This window comes from Morus notabilis, unplaced genomic scaffold, assembly GCF_000414095.1.
Source record: "Morus notabilis unplaced genomic scaffold, ASM41409v2 Scaffold348, whole genome shotgun sequence".
In the NCBI taxonomy this organism is placed as follows: domain Eukaryota; kingdom Viridiplantae; phylum Streptophyta; class Magnoliopsida; order Rosales; family Moraceae; genus Morus; species Morus notabilis.
In genome coordinates, this window is record NW_010361555.1 from 171,694 (window position 1) to 186,977 (window position 15,284).

At 32.5% G+C, this 15,284-nt stretch overlaps 1 protein-coding gene across 1 annotated transcript in view; it reads left to right on the forward strand.

Annotated features, from left to right (window-relative positions):
• LOC21401563 (cytokinin dehydrogenase 7) overlaps nucleotides 1-2,248 on the forward strand; it is a 4,953-nt gene extending 2,705 nt beyond the window's left edge. The window contains exon 4 of the mRNA XM_010100062.2: nucleotides 1,756-2,248. Within this exon, the coding sequence (XP_010098364.1) occupies nucleotides 1,756-2,071 (316 nt within the window). The 3' untranslated portion in view covers nucleotides 2,072-2,248. The remainder of the gene's footprint in view (nucleotides 1-1,755) is intronic.
• The last annotated feature ends 13,036 nt before the right edge of the window (nucleotides 2,249-15,284 follow it).

A 15,284-nucleotide genomic window follows, 5' to 3' on the forward strand; every position in this document is an offset into this window, starting at 1 on the left:
CGTATAAATTTGGTGGTTAAGATTTTCATGGTAGGTCAAATATTTTTCACTAATAAGGTCAGTGAAAAGTGGGACCCAAAGGGGTTAATATTGGGCTATAGGACTGCCAAACTGACTCTCCACTATGGTTGTATCATCACCGTTATGGACCCCACTGTATTAAGACTAAGAGGATGTTTGATATCTAAATTTATTCTTTGATTTGAATCATGATTTGTAGTTAATTATAGTATTTTTTTTCATAAAAAATACACATAAATCGTAAATAATTCTAATTACATAGTTCTAATCTATGAACTAAATATCTCCTAAATCTATGTTCTCTGTCTTGCCCAAAAATAAAAAATAAAAAATAAAAAAAGTCCATGTTCTATTTTTTTAATGTTTTTTTTTAACATTAGTCCTCTTGCGTTTGTCTTCGGTGTAGTAGTCACGTAGTAGAACTAGAAGTGCGGGTTGGGTTAGCCGTTAGCCTATAAGCTAGAGTAGTTGAAGGAGTACTTGTGGGACAAAGATACAGTGGGCCCCACAGAATAATAATTCTTTTCTTTTCTTTTTTTTTTTTTTTTTTTTTTGCGCCATAAATTCCTAAGCCCGGATTACTGCGAGTAACAAATCGAATTTGCCGTTTCCTGTAAATACTGACTGACTGGGGCTACTACAGTCATTTCGATGCCTGATGGGTAATGTGAGATTTTGCCGGTTATGGTCCGTCGGGTGAGCTGGCTGGGGTATTTTCGTCATCGCGATTTTATCTTTTCATGGAAAATGAGATTTCGAATGATGTAACGTTCACGGTCAGTCATGCCACTTAGGAAACGACAAGAATGTTTACTCGCCAACGGGACAACAGTGACACCACAATTTGTCTGGCTCCAGCCACAAAAAACTAATGGACGTAAAATACCCCTACTATTATTGTTGGAATACACGAGTTGAAATAAATTTTTGGTAATACGTGAGTACTTGAACCACAAAATGTCACCTCTTCCTAGGTTATTTTAAACATCTCTTTTTTTTTTTTTTTTTGCCAAGTGAAAAAAAATTATAAAAGCCAAAGACAGAACCGAAAAGGGAAACTTTTTACTAGAAAACCGAAAAAATTAAGAGGAAGATAACCGTTTTATAAAGAGATCGTGACTTGTGATCTTATCTTCTGCCGTTTTAATTTTTGTGGAGGATTTACAAACCTTATCTTATATTTATAAGTAAAGGAAACGAGTGCGGTGTATATGTAATATGTGTCATCCAATTGAAGCATTGCGCTGCTACTATCCCATTGGTTGAATTGCCCTTAACCATCTTTACTTATCCTAATTAATTGGTCTGCATTGGTATTCTTTAAACAAAATCACCACTGTAAGCATTCACATTGTTATTCATCATAACTTGTGGGAAATTAGGATTCTGTTATAATTGACCAAAAGAGATCGGTGAATTCTTAGGTCTCGTTCGTTTCATCGATTCCAGTTTTCAATTTCAGTTTTGCTATAATTAAAAGCTCTCATAAAAAGTCGCATCTAACTTTTTTGTTACAGTTAAAAGCTCTCACATAAAATCACATCTCCGCTCGAATTGAAAACTCAAATCGGCGAACTGAACGATACCTTAATAATTCCTATGTAGAAAATTTGTCGCGTCCGATTTTTATTATTTTAACTTGATGACTACTTTTTTTTTTTATTCTTGAATGTTGAAAATTCTATGTACCTAATCAATTGTGTTGATCACGATAATGTTTCAATTGTGTACCAGGTGGGACAACCGTACGTCTGTGGTTTTACCAGAAGGTGAAGTTTTCTACTTGGTGGGATTGCTACGTTTCACTCCTCCACAAACAAAGGCTCCCTTAGTTGAAAAAATTGTTCTTGAAAACAGGGAAATAGTCCAGTATTGCTCTTCGAATGGCATCGATTTCAAGCTATACATGCCTCACTACCGATCTGAGGAGGAATGGAAGCGGCATTTTGGAAACCAATGGACAAGATTCGTCCAAAGGAAGGCTAATTTTGATCCAATGGCCATCTTGTCGCCCGGTCAGAGAATTTTCTCCAGGATTCCTCAATCCTAGCCCCATCATAGTACAAATTCAAAAGCCTCATGATCAACAATGGGGGCTAAATTCAATGTAATACTGTTGTAATTTGGCATATCATGCATCTTTGCTACTTTCCCATCAGTGGATCGGTTCAAAGTGTTATCGATCGGTTGACAGAAAGATATTGAAGCAATATGTAAAGGAATATTTTGAAGCAAATTTTTTTTTTTTTTTTTTTTTTATCGATCCTTTCTCAAGAAGAAAAAAAAAATCCAACTCCAAAAGCAAAAGTTGAAGAATTCAATGATTTGATGACTATACATCACGGTAACTTCCCATTTGAAATTCATGGCCATGAATTTCTACTGTGTAATAAGCAATTAAGTTATAATATGGTCCTTGATCCATGACATTGATAGATGTAAATGTTTCATTGGTTAAAAGTCCTTATCATGGTCTATATAATGCAACTAGTGCTAGATTGCTCATCAGCCAATCTTCTTTTTGCCTTTGTTTTCTTTCTCCCTCTCTTTTTTTTTTTTTTTTTTTTTTTTTGCCCCCCTTTGCGAACATACATAGGCCAAATAACCAATTAATTTAGGCCGTCCAAATGATGTCTTATCCGAGCTAATCATAACTGGCCTTGATGTTTCAGTTCAAGATTACTTGACTTCACCTTGGCTATGGTCAGTTCTCTATTTTCAATATTTATAAAAAAAGTAGATCATAAAAGGTACCCAATTAGGCACGGAGATAGGTATCAGATTCTCTTTTCACGCCAAAAGATCAAATAACAAGAGAAAAAGCTTTAATTTCACTTTGATTTGAAGATGATTTTCACCTCGGGCATCGCTTGTTTTTTGTTCGGTTCCCAAATCCAACCAAAACCAAATCAAATCTACTTGGTTTCTTCGTGTTCAACTCTTCCCACTTTGGCGCTTACTCTTTCCTTTCCTTTCTTTTGATTGCCTTTTCTTTTCTTTGATTTATTATTCAGCTCTTCCTCCTTTTCCTTTTCTACTATAGCTTTTTTTTTTTTTTTTTTTTCCTTTTTATCTCTTTTGAAAAGCAGAGAAAAGTTTACAATTGTATGGGCCCCCCACTCGAAGCATTAACAAGTCAATTATAAGATCATGATTTCTTGTAAGGTGCACCGACCCAATAGGAGAGCGTTTCCTCGTTTAATCCCATGCAGAAGCATCCTATACGTTCTTGGGTAAACGTGTCATGCACGAACGTCTTTTAAACCCACTCCTCTTCACCAATTGAAATAGATAAATAAAATGACTTTCGTAATAATCTTTTTTTTTTTTTTTTTTTTTTTGCTAGAGCATTAAACAAGTACTTTTACGTCCTATTCCTAACATTGGTTATGGAGCACATGAGGTCTAGGTTAAAAAATTGGAGAAAATTGCTGACCTTATTCGGGACATGAGTCTGGATATTTATCTCTTATTATTTGATTAAATAAGATATTAATTAAGAGTAAATGATAAAATTTAGAGACATACACTCTAAAAAAGTAGGGAAATAGGCCAATATGAAAAGCTTAAGAAAGTATATATGCTAATTTTTAGTTATAGAAATTAATATGCCATAACTTGTCAAGTTATGGTTCATAACCAGATAAGTTATGGACAAACTTGTCAAGTTATGGTTCATAGCCAGACAAGTTATGAACAATTATGGACAATAACTTGTCAAGTTATGGTTCATAACCAGACAAATTATGGACGAAAACAATAATTTGGCATATTTATTAACTTATGTAAACTATTGGCCTATTAATTTTAATTCATCTCAAGTCTTGGCCTATTTCCCTCTTTCTCCCAAAAAAGTATTTATCTCCTTTCCCTATTACTTCATCAAACCTCATCGTCAGCCACTCTGATTAATCAATTAATCACCTAAAGTGCGGAGAATATTAGAGAATCTGCCCCTTACTTCACTTATTTAATTTTGTACCTTTTTTTTAATAAGTTGATACATGATGAAGATTTCTTATGGTTTTTTTTTTTTTTTTTTAAATTACACTCATTTACTAAAGGCCCCCTCTAAATTTTTCAAGCCTAATATCACGGTGCTCGTAATTTAGACGTTGTATTATGAATTACGAGCGACAAATTAATCTACTGTAATTAGGTTCTTCATCCTTTAATTAGGCCAGCACCGGCCCAAACAAAAGCAGACATTTCAAGTAAAGAGATCAGACAACATTCTAATTAAACACGCAAGCAACTTTTAAACACTGGTTTAGATACTGACCCTTATTAAACTAAAGTTAGGTAACCTAATTTTTATTTTATATAGGAATGTGCATATTTCTCAATGTTTATTAGCAGTACTTCTTTGAATGAAAAGAATGTTGGTTAAATTTAACTAATAGTATTTATTTTTTTCCCCTAAAGAAAAAAAGTAATTTTGTTTTTAATTTGTGACATTTTTTATGTATGTCTGCTGGAATTCACTTATTTACAGATAATACAATATTATACGGGGACAGCCTCAATTGATGCTAATTGAAGATTGTCTAGTCGATCGAAAGTACTAATTTTGTGTTTGGTACAAATCAAAGCTTGATTAATGCATGACAGACAAGACCAGGCCAATAAGGCTAATTTGTTTGCAAGTCAAAACGACAAAACAAGGATAGCTTAATTAGTGATGGAGTAGTAGGATAAGAGAAGAGGAGACAATGTGAAAGGACTGGACAGCAAATGGCTCATTATGTTTGACATTTGATTCCTTTGTTTTGAAATGATTATTTCCAACGATCAATTAATTATTATTCTCAATTATCACAGAAATAGGAGCAACCGCTTTCATATTTGGATCAGTTCCAATCAGATCCTCCTAATTAGATTCTAAAGTTTTACTTCTACAACTCTCACACTAAAGCCATTGATACAAGAAGTTTTTAACCTTTTTTTTTTTTTTTTTTACTATTTAACACATTTTCATGATTTGATATGCTTTGAAAAAATTTTGTTGTCTTTCCTTTGTAACTCAAAAAGCTTTTAGCTTTATATCTAAAATCCCTTTCACCATGTAAAGACAAATGAGTCAATACAAAGCCGAGTTGTCCCACAGCGATTGCGGGCACATTCTTTTATAAGGTCTTTATAAACCTTAACGATAGTGGAAACCTCAAGAAGTAAACGACAACAAACTTTAAACAGAAAAAAAAAAAAAAACGGCGGTAAAAATTAAAACCGACTCGTGGAATAGTAAAAGGATATAATTGGCATAACAGTAAAGCAGAGGAAAAAAAAAAAAAGAAACCACAATTGCAAAAACGAAAGGGAATTGATGAAAAAACGACAATCGCATCAATAATCCCTGACAAATAAAAAGGACGAGACGAAAAGTTAAATAAGAGTCGGGGACTTCCAGACGAAAAACGATTCTAAACAAAAAAAAAAAAAAAAAAAAAAAAAAAAAAAAAAAAAAAAAAAACGACAATGACGTAAATAAAAGACGGGGATGTAGAAACGCAAAAAAAAATTATGAGATAAGGACAATCTAAAATTAAAACAAAAACAAAAGCGTGAGAAAACGAGGACAGATAAAAACGACAGTGAATATTACTATTGGCAAACAACACTAAATGGAAAGCGACAAAGTGAAAATAATTCAAACGAAGTAAACGACAATAGATAGATCACATCGACGGGAAACGTCAAAAAATTATGAGAAACGATCAAACAAAAAAGGAAAAGACGATGGTTCTGGGTGACTAATCACGAGTTCAAGGATGTTGTTTTGGCAGCGTGGATTAGAGAGGATAATGGCAGAGATAGCCGAACTTTCATGGATAGTTTGGCTAGATGTGTAGGCAATCTTCGTGCAGCAAAGTTTGGTAATATACCGAAGCGGGCTCTTGGAGCGTCTACTGGGGAGAAGGAGAGAGAATTAGATAGGTTGCTTGCTTTGGAGGAATACTATTGGAAGCAACGGGCCCGGACGGAATGGCTTAAAGGTGGAGATCGGAACAGGATATTTCATAGTTCATAACTCATGATTCATTATTCTAATTTTTAATAAGAAAAAAATATTATAAAAAACTAAAAATTACGATTTAAAACTAGAGATGAACCATTAAAACAAACATCCCATAAACTTTTCCGCTCTAAAGCATCCAGCTGAGGACAGAAACATGAGATTAAGGGTGTTGAGCAGAGATAGTTGAGGTCCTAGAAAATTATTTCATTGATATTTTCTCCACTTCTCTACCGGACGAGGATTGTTTCGATGCGGCTTTAGAAGGGGTGGACAGGAGAGTTTCGGCGGAAGTTAGTGCTAAGTTGGATGATCGATGTGTTTACCGCTGAGGAAGTTAAAAAAGGGCGGTTTTCGGTACGAGTTCATGGAAAGCTCTGGCTTTTATGAGGAGAATTAGGAGTTAGTGGGAGCGGATGTGACCCAAGTATGCCTGAAAATTCTTAATGGAGGGATGTTTATTGGAGATTTAAATGAAACTATAGACTTTGTTTATTTCACCGATTTAAGTTTAAAATTTAAATTTTATTATGATAAAAAACTCTCAGAAAACAGTAATATTTAATTTTTTTACTACAGTAAAAAACTCTCATATAAAGTCATATTTCAATTCGAATTAAAAACTTAAATTAGCGAACTAAACGGGCCCATATTGTGCTCATTCGGAAAATCAAAGCACCAAAGAAGGTCTCGGACTTTCGACCTATTAGCTTGTGTGATGTAATTTATAAGTTTATTACAAAAGCTATGGTGGATAGATGGAAAGTCCATTTGCAGTCTGCAGATGCACCGGTGGAAGTTGAAACAAAGAAGATGGTTTTCTGAGCCATGGGGATAAGAATTGCCAGAGGGAAGAGTGAGAAAATAACACACTTGGTTTTCTGTACGAGTTCAGTGAGGAAGCAGTGAAACTACTTGCTAGTAAAGGAAAATCTAGTGTTGCTCATGGAAGACAATGTTTTCTTTGACACTGTACTGTCCTGTTCTAACAAGTCTGGCATTGCTGTGGGCAAGCGCCCATGCAATTCAGAGAAATTATCTCCTTGCACACCATTGGGTTTAAGTTTGAAGCGTTGCAAGTCAGATCACTGATCCTCAACCTTGTTTCTTTTTGTTCTTTCCTCATCCAACAAGGTTCAATGTGTCAATGGTGTTTCCATTTTTGTATGTGCCTGACATGTAGATATATGATCAGCCTTTGGTCTTTGTGTGATGGCTTGTAGGTAAAGATTTTGTGCATATAGCGAAAATTCTCGTCTCTATATATTATCACGTGATATATTATGGATGCGTTTGGAACTCGTTTTAAAAAAAATTTATTTTTTATATGAAAATGAAAATAAAAACGTTTTTAACCTCAGACATAAATTATTTTTGAAAATGCGTTTGATAGTTTTATCAATAAATTATTTTTAGTATAAAAAAATCTATTAATGTCCCTCTCTCTATTCGAGATAAGAGAAAACATAAACAAAAAATGAAAAACAACTAAAACTCGTTTTTCATTTATTTTTCATTTTACATTAAATTAAAAAATCATTTTCATTTCCGTTTTTTATCTTTAATTGTGCCAAACGTTATTTCTCTCCTATTTTCATCTTTTTTTCTCAAAAAACATTAAAAATAAAAATAAAAATAACTCCAAACACAACTTATATGTCGTCTTATACTGTGTTTGGGGAGTAATTTGGGGGCTTTTCGGCAGTCCCTTTTTAGTCAAAAACTCAAAAAAAACAACTCGAATTACAACTTTATTCAAGTTCATGTTCTTTTAAGTTGAACTCAAATTTAGGACTAAAACTCGAGTTTAAATTTTCCCTTCAACTCGAGTTCAGAAACTCAAACTCAAATTAATAAACAGTATTTTTTCTATTCTTAAAATTGTATTTTTTCAACTCGAGTTCTGATTGAGATTATTTTTTTTCTATGCGTTGACAACGAAAAGACGAATAAAACCTCACCCATATACTCTATTAAAATTTTTCATCAGCATTGAGTTTTTATTAAAATACTATCTAAATACAAATTCAAGTTTTGACTCACTCAAACACAAACTCAAAAAGATTATTATTTTAAACCATAACTCAAATGTACACAACCAAACACAAACTCAAGTTACAACTTTAATTCAAGTTATAACTTAAACTCAACTCAAAATCTACACTCAAATCACATAACTTAAAAACGGTAAAAGAACAGCCCTTGGTTTTTTGTATTACATGTGCATCAGGGAAAATCTGGTTTCAAACAACAACTGGCAAATACATCAAGGATCAAACTCAGACCATTTGTCCTCGTTTATTTTGATTGTGACACGTACGACGATTGCCAAGGAATCAAATATGTTTTTGATGCATTTCCTTTTTCTAAGTGCCAGTGAAACTGTATATAAATATATCAAGGAAAGTTAATTTGCATTATACTAAAGCTTTCATCTCCATATGTGATATGACATAATGCATATATCCTTCTTTTAGATTGTGTTTTAGAAATAATTTTGATTTTCGTGTTGAGCTAGCTGATTCACGATTTTTATTTCCATTACAGATTGATAGATCAGGATGTTCTTTCTTTTGCCGACATAACAAGATAAAATTCAGAAATCAGAACTGCATGTCGCCATCACTCTAATACCAATTCTTGTAATGACTCATTACTCCTTTGTGCTAATATGCCTTCCGTATATCCTTTTTTTTTTTCATTGAATTATATGCGTATTTTAGTTTAAACTTTGGCAAGAATTGAAGTTTGATATGCTTGCTATTTCTTTTGCATTAAAGTTTGCTTCTTACTTTTAGCTTCCTGCCAACTAGTACATTTGATTCCATCTTTATATATATATATATATGAGTATTAAAATTACTCTAATATTACCCATCAATAAATATCATTGTCATCAATATATAAGTGTCTATTTTGATGATTACTCTAATATTATCCATAAAAAATATCATTATCATTATATATATATATGTATATATAACAAATTATGAAACGACAGCGTCAAATAAAACAATAAAAGACCGCTGTAATAATAAAATGAAAAACGACAAGAAATTTAGGTGTTGTTTATCTCAAGGTCAGAATTTAAAACAAGACTCATATTATATATATATATATAATACAAGCTCCCAAACCACATTTCACCAAACTCTCCCGATGCTACTAGACTATTTTAGTATTTTATATATTTCATTTCTTTTTTTCTTGTTGAGAAAATGAGATAAATATCACTCTTAGAATGTATAAGTCTTAGATTTTCACCACAATATTATTTAATCAGAATTATACTATACTAGTTAAAATGAATTTAATTAAGAGTAAAAGATAAAAATTTTAGAAAAATACAAAGGTGAGTTCACTAATTTTTTGTATACCCTTGAGAATCAAAAAATGAAAGTACTATCCAAAACGGCAAAAACAAAATAAAAAAACAACGGGCTATATATAGAAGGACAAACGTAGATAAACGACAATAAAGTTAAAATGAATAACTAAATTACACATTATATAAAACCTATGAAATATCAATAACAAAACGAAATAACAAAATGGAAAACGACAAATTATGAAACGACAACATCAATTAAAACAATAAAAGACGGCGGTAATAATAAAATGAAAAACGACAAGAAATTTAGGTGTTGTTTATCTCATGGGTCAGAATTTATATTAGAGAGGTGAGAGCAGAAATTAAACGCTCTTCAAATGGGTTCAAACGGCAAAATGACATCGCTTTTCATATAAATAACGACAGTTGTTTTTCGCAAAACACAACTTCACTGGCTTTAGGCGAGTCAAGAATAAAGAGAAAGACACCCAAACGGATTCTCACCAAAATGCCTCTCTTTTTAAAAAGAAAAAAGACATGGAAACAATCACTTTTTCTCTCTCTCTAATATCTAACTCGCTCCGTATCCTTCCAGCCCAGAATCGGTCTTTAACCGTGAGAGCCACCACGGCCCAAAGGGTGAATCTCGTCATCCGCGCGAGAGCGACGATAGCCAACAAAGCAATCTGACCTCCATTTTCATTTCGAGAAACCTCATATTCCAAATCTTCCGCCCTTCCCATTCATCACTGCCCCGAGGCCCCCACTGACGACCAATGGTATGGAGCCTTTAGTCGCACCGCCAAATGGTCCAGCGTCTTTCGCCGCGTTGTCCATAAAATAGAATAGATGAATAAATATATGGAATTAATAAAAAGGACTCTAGAGTAGGAGAATGAATTTTTGAGAGAATGAGAGAACTTTAAAATTATGTTGTGTCTCAACTGAGGAGTTAGGGGTCCCTTATATAGAGCTTAGAGAAGATCATGACTTTTTCTCTTTTTGTGCAACAAAATGTTTTTCACTTTTTTCTAATTTTTTGGGAGTTTTCCTTTCCGTTTTTTCTAACTTCATAGGAGCACTTTAAGAGTCAATTTCTCATTCACACATTCACCATTTTAAGCATATAAATACATCATTTTAATATCCTCACAGCAGATAACACAAATCTAAATTGAACCATCACTAACACGAAGTGGCATCTATCCAAAATCGTGCCTCAAAATGGTACCCCAAAAAAAGGTTTTCAAGCCATTTTTCCAACATCCTCCTTGATGGAGATGTGTTGCCTTCCACCGCGCAGCCTAACAATCCAGTTGTCTTGCCGCCTTTCGTCGCGCCGCCGAATGCTCCGGTCATCCAAGATGCAATCTTTTCCTTTGACGAAGATGTGTTGCCTTTTACCGCGCAGCCTAATGATCTGACTGTCTTAGAGCCTTTCACCGCGCCACCCAATGTTCCGACCATCTTGGAGCCTTTCACCTCGTTATGCAACAGTCCAGCCATTGTGCAAGATGTGGTCTTTCACCAAGGTAGAGCTCTCAGTGGAGCTTTCTTGCCTTTTGCCGCCGCGGTGAGGCCTCCACTGCCTTAGCCGTTTAGTGCTTGTCCCTTCACACCCTCTCTTCCCAATGGTCGAGACAATGCTCTCAACAGTCCTCACTTTCAAAAGGCGGCCGCTACCCCTACCCTACTGCCGCAAGCTCCTATCGAAGGGTTGCAATGGATTCACGAGACAAGTGAACAAGATATAAAAGGAAAAGTAATGAGGTATAATATACATATATGGATATACAATAGTTTTAATCGCGCGCTCCGCACGCGGGATTAATTTAAAATAACAATTATACAAATTTATTTTAAAAAAGAAAAAGATAAAGAAAGAAAAAAACACATAAATAAAAGAATTGAAGACGAAAGCGGGAATATATTTAAGCAAAAGACAAGAAGAAAAATAAAGATAGATAAAAATATTTTAACTTATTTTGTTGTGTTTTAAATCAGTTCTATTTTTTGTTGTTTAATTTGTTTTTAGTTAATTCGACGTTGATTTTATTTTATTTAAATTATTTAAAGTAAGAAGCGTCTGTTGGGTGGGAAACAGATAAGAATAATTTTTTTTTTTAAAAAACAAGTATACATTGTTTTTTGTTTTTATTTTTTTATTATTTTTTTCAGTGAATGTTATGTTCACACAGGAACACTTATTTTGTTGTGCTTTAAATTAATTCTATTTTTTATTTAATTTATTTTTATTTAATAAGGTGTTATTTTATTTTATTTTAGAGTATTTTTGTTAAATTTTATTTTTTCCTGAACTATTTGTAGCATTTCCCAATTTGGAAACCTTTAAGAACCGAAAACTCATGTGATGTCATTTACAATGCCCACTAAAGAGGGCCTTAGGTGGTGGGTAGCCCTTTCTTTTAGGTGGGCCTGTTTGTATCTACTTTTATGTTGTGGGCTTAGAAATGGGAACCCTGTTTGTATACCCAAGTGTTTTTTCTTTTTTGTTTTTTGTTTGTTTTTTTGTTTTTGTGGTGATGATACTGGCACACCAAAATTACTCACCTATAAATTTTATGACATGGTCAATTTTTGTTTTTCCTTTGAAGTTTGAATTTCCACGAAAGAGGTAGGAATTGGAGTGAGAAATGTCATGAAACAGTCGACACCAATAGTCCCCAAAGTCATGATAATATTTGTATGCTTTTTACTAAATGCGTAATTGGATAAATGTAGTCAATGGTCGGCCATTTAGGCTGACTATTCCAAGGCATGGTTGAGGGTTTTATGGACCGACTGATCCACCCTACATCCTTTTGCGACCATTGATCCGGTCGCGCGGGTCCCACATGTTCCCCTATTTGGAAGCCGGTGACAGTGTCTTAGCTTCTGTGCATGACAATGGTTTCCCTAATGAATACTTCTTAATCATTCTTATTTATCACTAATCGAGGATATTAAACTCTAGAAACGCCTTGGATCGGGTCTCGACGATTTCTTCGCGCATGTTCTTCTACCTAACTCAAATCACAATTTAAATTTTTTACTATAATATTTTATTTCATAAAAATTTAAATTTAATTTTTTTATTACAGTGTTTTTTCTCACGTATTAAATTCAAATTCATAACTCAAGTTTGAGAAAATAACATACCCTTCATTTTGCCTTCAAAGAAAACTGAAAATGAAACCCTAATGTATAACCCAAAAATAAATAAATAAAACAATAATATATAGAGACAGTGAAATAGTGCTTTGTTTCCTTCATTGATTTTGGGTACAGGAAAAATGCTTTGCTTGAGCACTTTGGAGTGTTCTAAAAAAAAAAAAAAAAAGCAAAAACAAAAACTTTAGAGTGGCTGTGCCGCACTATATTATAAAGAATGCAAAAAAAAAAAAAAAAGGAAAAATGTGTTTTTCTTTATCCTTATTTTATCTTATGTATATAGTTTATAATCTGTGTTGAGATTAAAATAGTAATACTAACACAAAGTTTGTTTAGTATACCCATGTATGTAAGACAATGTTGCCACGCAAAGTTCTTCTTTTTGCTTTTAATATGCACGTATTGCTAACATCATGTATGGTTAAACAATTCACATATTGTCGATAAACCCCTACTGTTGCTCAAAATAAATGCTTTTTTTTTTAAATTACAGGCGCATTTGAAACTCGTTCTAAAATTATTTTATTTTTTGTATGAAAAGAAAAATGAAAACGTTTTCAATCTCAAACATAAATCATTTTTAAAAATACGTTTAGTAGTTTTATCAAGAGATTGTTTTCAATGTAAAAAAATCATTAATGTCTCTTTCTCTCCCTCTGTGCTCGAAAGAGGAGCAAATAAAAACAAAAAATGAAAAACGACTAAAAGTCGTTTTTCATTTCTCTCTCATTTTACATTAAATTAAAAATTTTTTATTTTTATTTTTTATTTTTATTGCGTCAAATGCCGTTTTGAGAACATTTTTTTCCTTAAAAAACGTAAAAAATAAAAACGAGATCAATTTCAAACACAACTATTAATTTTTTATTACTTTTTTTTTATTTGTGTATATTGGTATGGGACTTCGGGATGTAACATATACTCGAATCACCAAAAAGACAGTGAAAACTGTAGTCTAATTATCACAATAATTTGAATATGTATCATTATAAGATATGAGAAATAATTGAGTAGGAGAGCAAAGTTTCACGTTCCAGCATATTTTTTTGCAACTTTAAACTTTGTTTGGTGCATGTCCTACAGCTGAACTGCTCATCAATGACAATGACTGGTACGAGGAAGGATTGAGGATTTTGACAGCTGTATTGGACTGGACTCCTATGGACTTTTTTGAACAGTGGGTATAAGCCCAGTTCAAAAATCAGAGCATGGATCAGTGGGGGTTATATAGAGATATTTAGGTAATATATCATGATTTTTAAGGTTGTATTAACTTTTGTCATGGATACTAAAATTATAACAAAATATACCACAGTGACAGTATTTAAGTTTTGTGTACTGAGTTAAATTATACTTGTATTTTTGTGTATTTTATTCAGTATCATTAGATTTTGTGAGGATTTTGTGGTTTTTTATTATATATTTGTGATTTCTCTGAATTTTTAAGTATATTTAGCTTATGATTTTACTATTTTTAATAGCTTATGTCTCATGGCATATGTTAATTCAAGCCTAAAACTTATGGTGTTCATGTAAAGTGCCCTATGATACATGTAAATACTAATTTTTAAAATGACATTCCTATAATTCACACCCCTTTTATGTTCATTAAGGGCTCGTTCGTTTAGCTGGTTAGAGTTTTCAACTCGAGTTGAAAAGTAAATTTATGTGAGATAAAATATTATAGTATAAAAGTTAAATTTGAATTTTCATAAGAAAAAAGGCTGTAACAAAGAGTTGAGTTGTGATTCAAACCAACGAAACAAACAGAACAGAAAAATCTATAGGGGGCATAAAAATTTGAAAAATATAGAGAAATGTGCTTCCAATGAGAGCATGAAGATTTATGTTTACTTTTTTTTTAAATAAAAAAAAAAAAACAAGATTGCTCTCAACTTTCTCTCTTTAAACATTAATTAAGGATTGGCAGAATTGAAAGAGAGCAGCACAAAATTAAACAGAGATGTGCTCAAAGGAGTGACAATTTTTTTCTAAGAATTTATATATTGTTTTAAACACTATAATATTATTGTCTTTATCTATTTATCATATAAACTTAAAAATAATCTTAAGAGAATTACACAAAATTAAAACTAAAGAGTTGACTCAAAGGGAAGTCCCTAACTTTCTCCATATTCGCGTGGTCATTAGTGCTGTTTGCAAATCTTTAAATTGATGACGTTTGGTTAGAGGATTCAAACCATACAATTTGAATCATTTTTTATTTACGTGTATTTTTTATGAGAGAAAATACTGTAACGAACCACGAATTATAATTCGAATTAGGAAACGAATCCCTCTACCAAACATTATTCTGTTAAGTGATTACGAATAATGATCCATATTTTGTGATTCCACGATAGGGAGTTGGATATTTTAATAAAATAAAATTGTTCCAATTTAAAAAAAAAAAAAAAGATAACCTATTAATGTATCCACATACTACAACATCAATTGTCATACTATCAAACGATGTGATGATTATGGCACCAAATTGTCGATTAGTCTCTTCTTAAAACAGCTATCAAGTAAGCTTCCTAATAAATTGAACGATATACGGAGCATTTTCCTTTTCTGAGAGTACTTTAAATTAATTTAGGACTTGTTCTTTTAAAGTTTAACTTGAGTATGATTATTGAGTTGAATTTGAGTTATAATTTGAGTTGAAGTTATAATTTGAGTTTGTGTTTGGTTGTGTACATTTGAGTTATGGTTTGAGATAAGAATCTTTTTGAGTTTGTGTTT